The sequence below is a fragment of the Egretta garzetta genome, unplaced genomic scaffold, assembly GCF_000687185.1.
Source record: "Egretta garzetta isolate BGI_Z169 unplaced genomic scaffold, ASM68718v1 scaffold1741, whole genome shotgun sequence".
Lineage (NCBI taxonomy): Eukaryota > Metazoa > Chordata > Aves > Pelecaniformes > Ardeidae > Egretta > Egretta garzetta.
In genome coordinates this window covers 23,660-24,564 of record NW_009258641.1, presented here as the reverse complement: position 1 = coordinate 24,564, position 905 = coordinate 23,660, and the positions used below count along the sequence as shown (strand labels likewise).

General features: G+C 63.8%; 1 protein-coding gene across 1 annotated transcript in view; it reads right to left on the bottom strand.

Moving 5' to 3' along the window:
* LOC118453325 (drebrin-like protein B) overlaps window positions 1-905 on the bottom strand; it is a 15,542-nt gene that overhangs the window by 6,523 nt on the left and 8,114 nt on the right. The window contains exon 4 of the mRNA XM_035903743.1: window positions 488-565. Coding sequence (XP_035759636.1) covers window positions 488-565 — 78 coding nt within the window. The remainder of the gene's footprint in view (window positions 1-487; window positions 566-905) is intronic.

Below are 905 nucleotides of genomic sequence, written 5' to 3'. Positions count from 1 at the left end.
CCGCTGTTGCTAAACCGCCGTACAGCCCCGGTGCGAAGCAACCCCAACGGGAAGCGAAGCCCCAGCAGGCTGGCCCTGCCCTCCAGCCCTGCAGAGCTGCCTTCGGGGCGGCCAAAACCCAGCGCCCCTCGCCCAAATGGCGCTTGCCGTCCACCGGGAGCCGGGCTGCAGCCCAGCCCTCTCCCGCGGCGCCCGTCCCCGCAGCCCTGAGCCAAATGAAGACGAGATAGCAAGCACCTTGCTCCTCAAGACCGATTCCTCCTCCCCTTGCACCCCCGGGCAGCAGGATCTCTGCAGCCAGCCCAGCCCCGTGCCGCTTTCCCACCCATCCATCGTCCCCCGCTTCCCCGGAGGTCGGGATCCCTGACTCCAGGCAGGTGAGCCCAGGTTTGAGAGGGAAGATGCAGATGGAGAGAAATCTCTGGCGACACCCAAACGCCCCGTCCCACCCGTGCCTGGCTGCTGAAGCGAACGCGGCAGCACCCACCTCAGCTTTGGCCCAGAAATTATCTTTATTGACTCGCTTGATCTCGGACATCGCGTTCGTCTTCTGGTAGACCGAGCCCTGGGGGAGGCAGAAGGCAGCACGGGTGAGCGGAAGGCACCGAGCAAGCCCCGTTTCCCCGTTCCTCCACAGAAATTCATCCCTGCAGCTTTCCAACAGCTTTCTCCAGCGGGGACCAGCCAGACTCTCTTTGCCTTCCCCTGGCAGGGAGCACCCAGCCCTGCACGGCCACGGGCCAGCAGGTTGGGTTGAAGGGCTCAAGGGAAGACATTTAGGGCTGGTCAAGGCCCCGAAACGGGGATTTCCAACCTGGCTTTCATCCTTTCAAGCAAAAATCAGGTCGCCTGTGGACCCCAGGCTGGCGCAGCCAGCACAGAAGTGACCAGGACGCATGGGAACC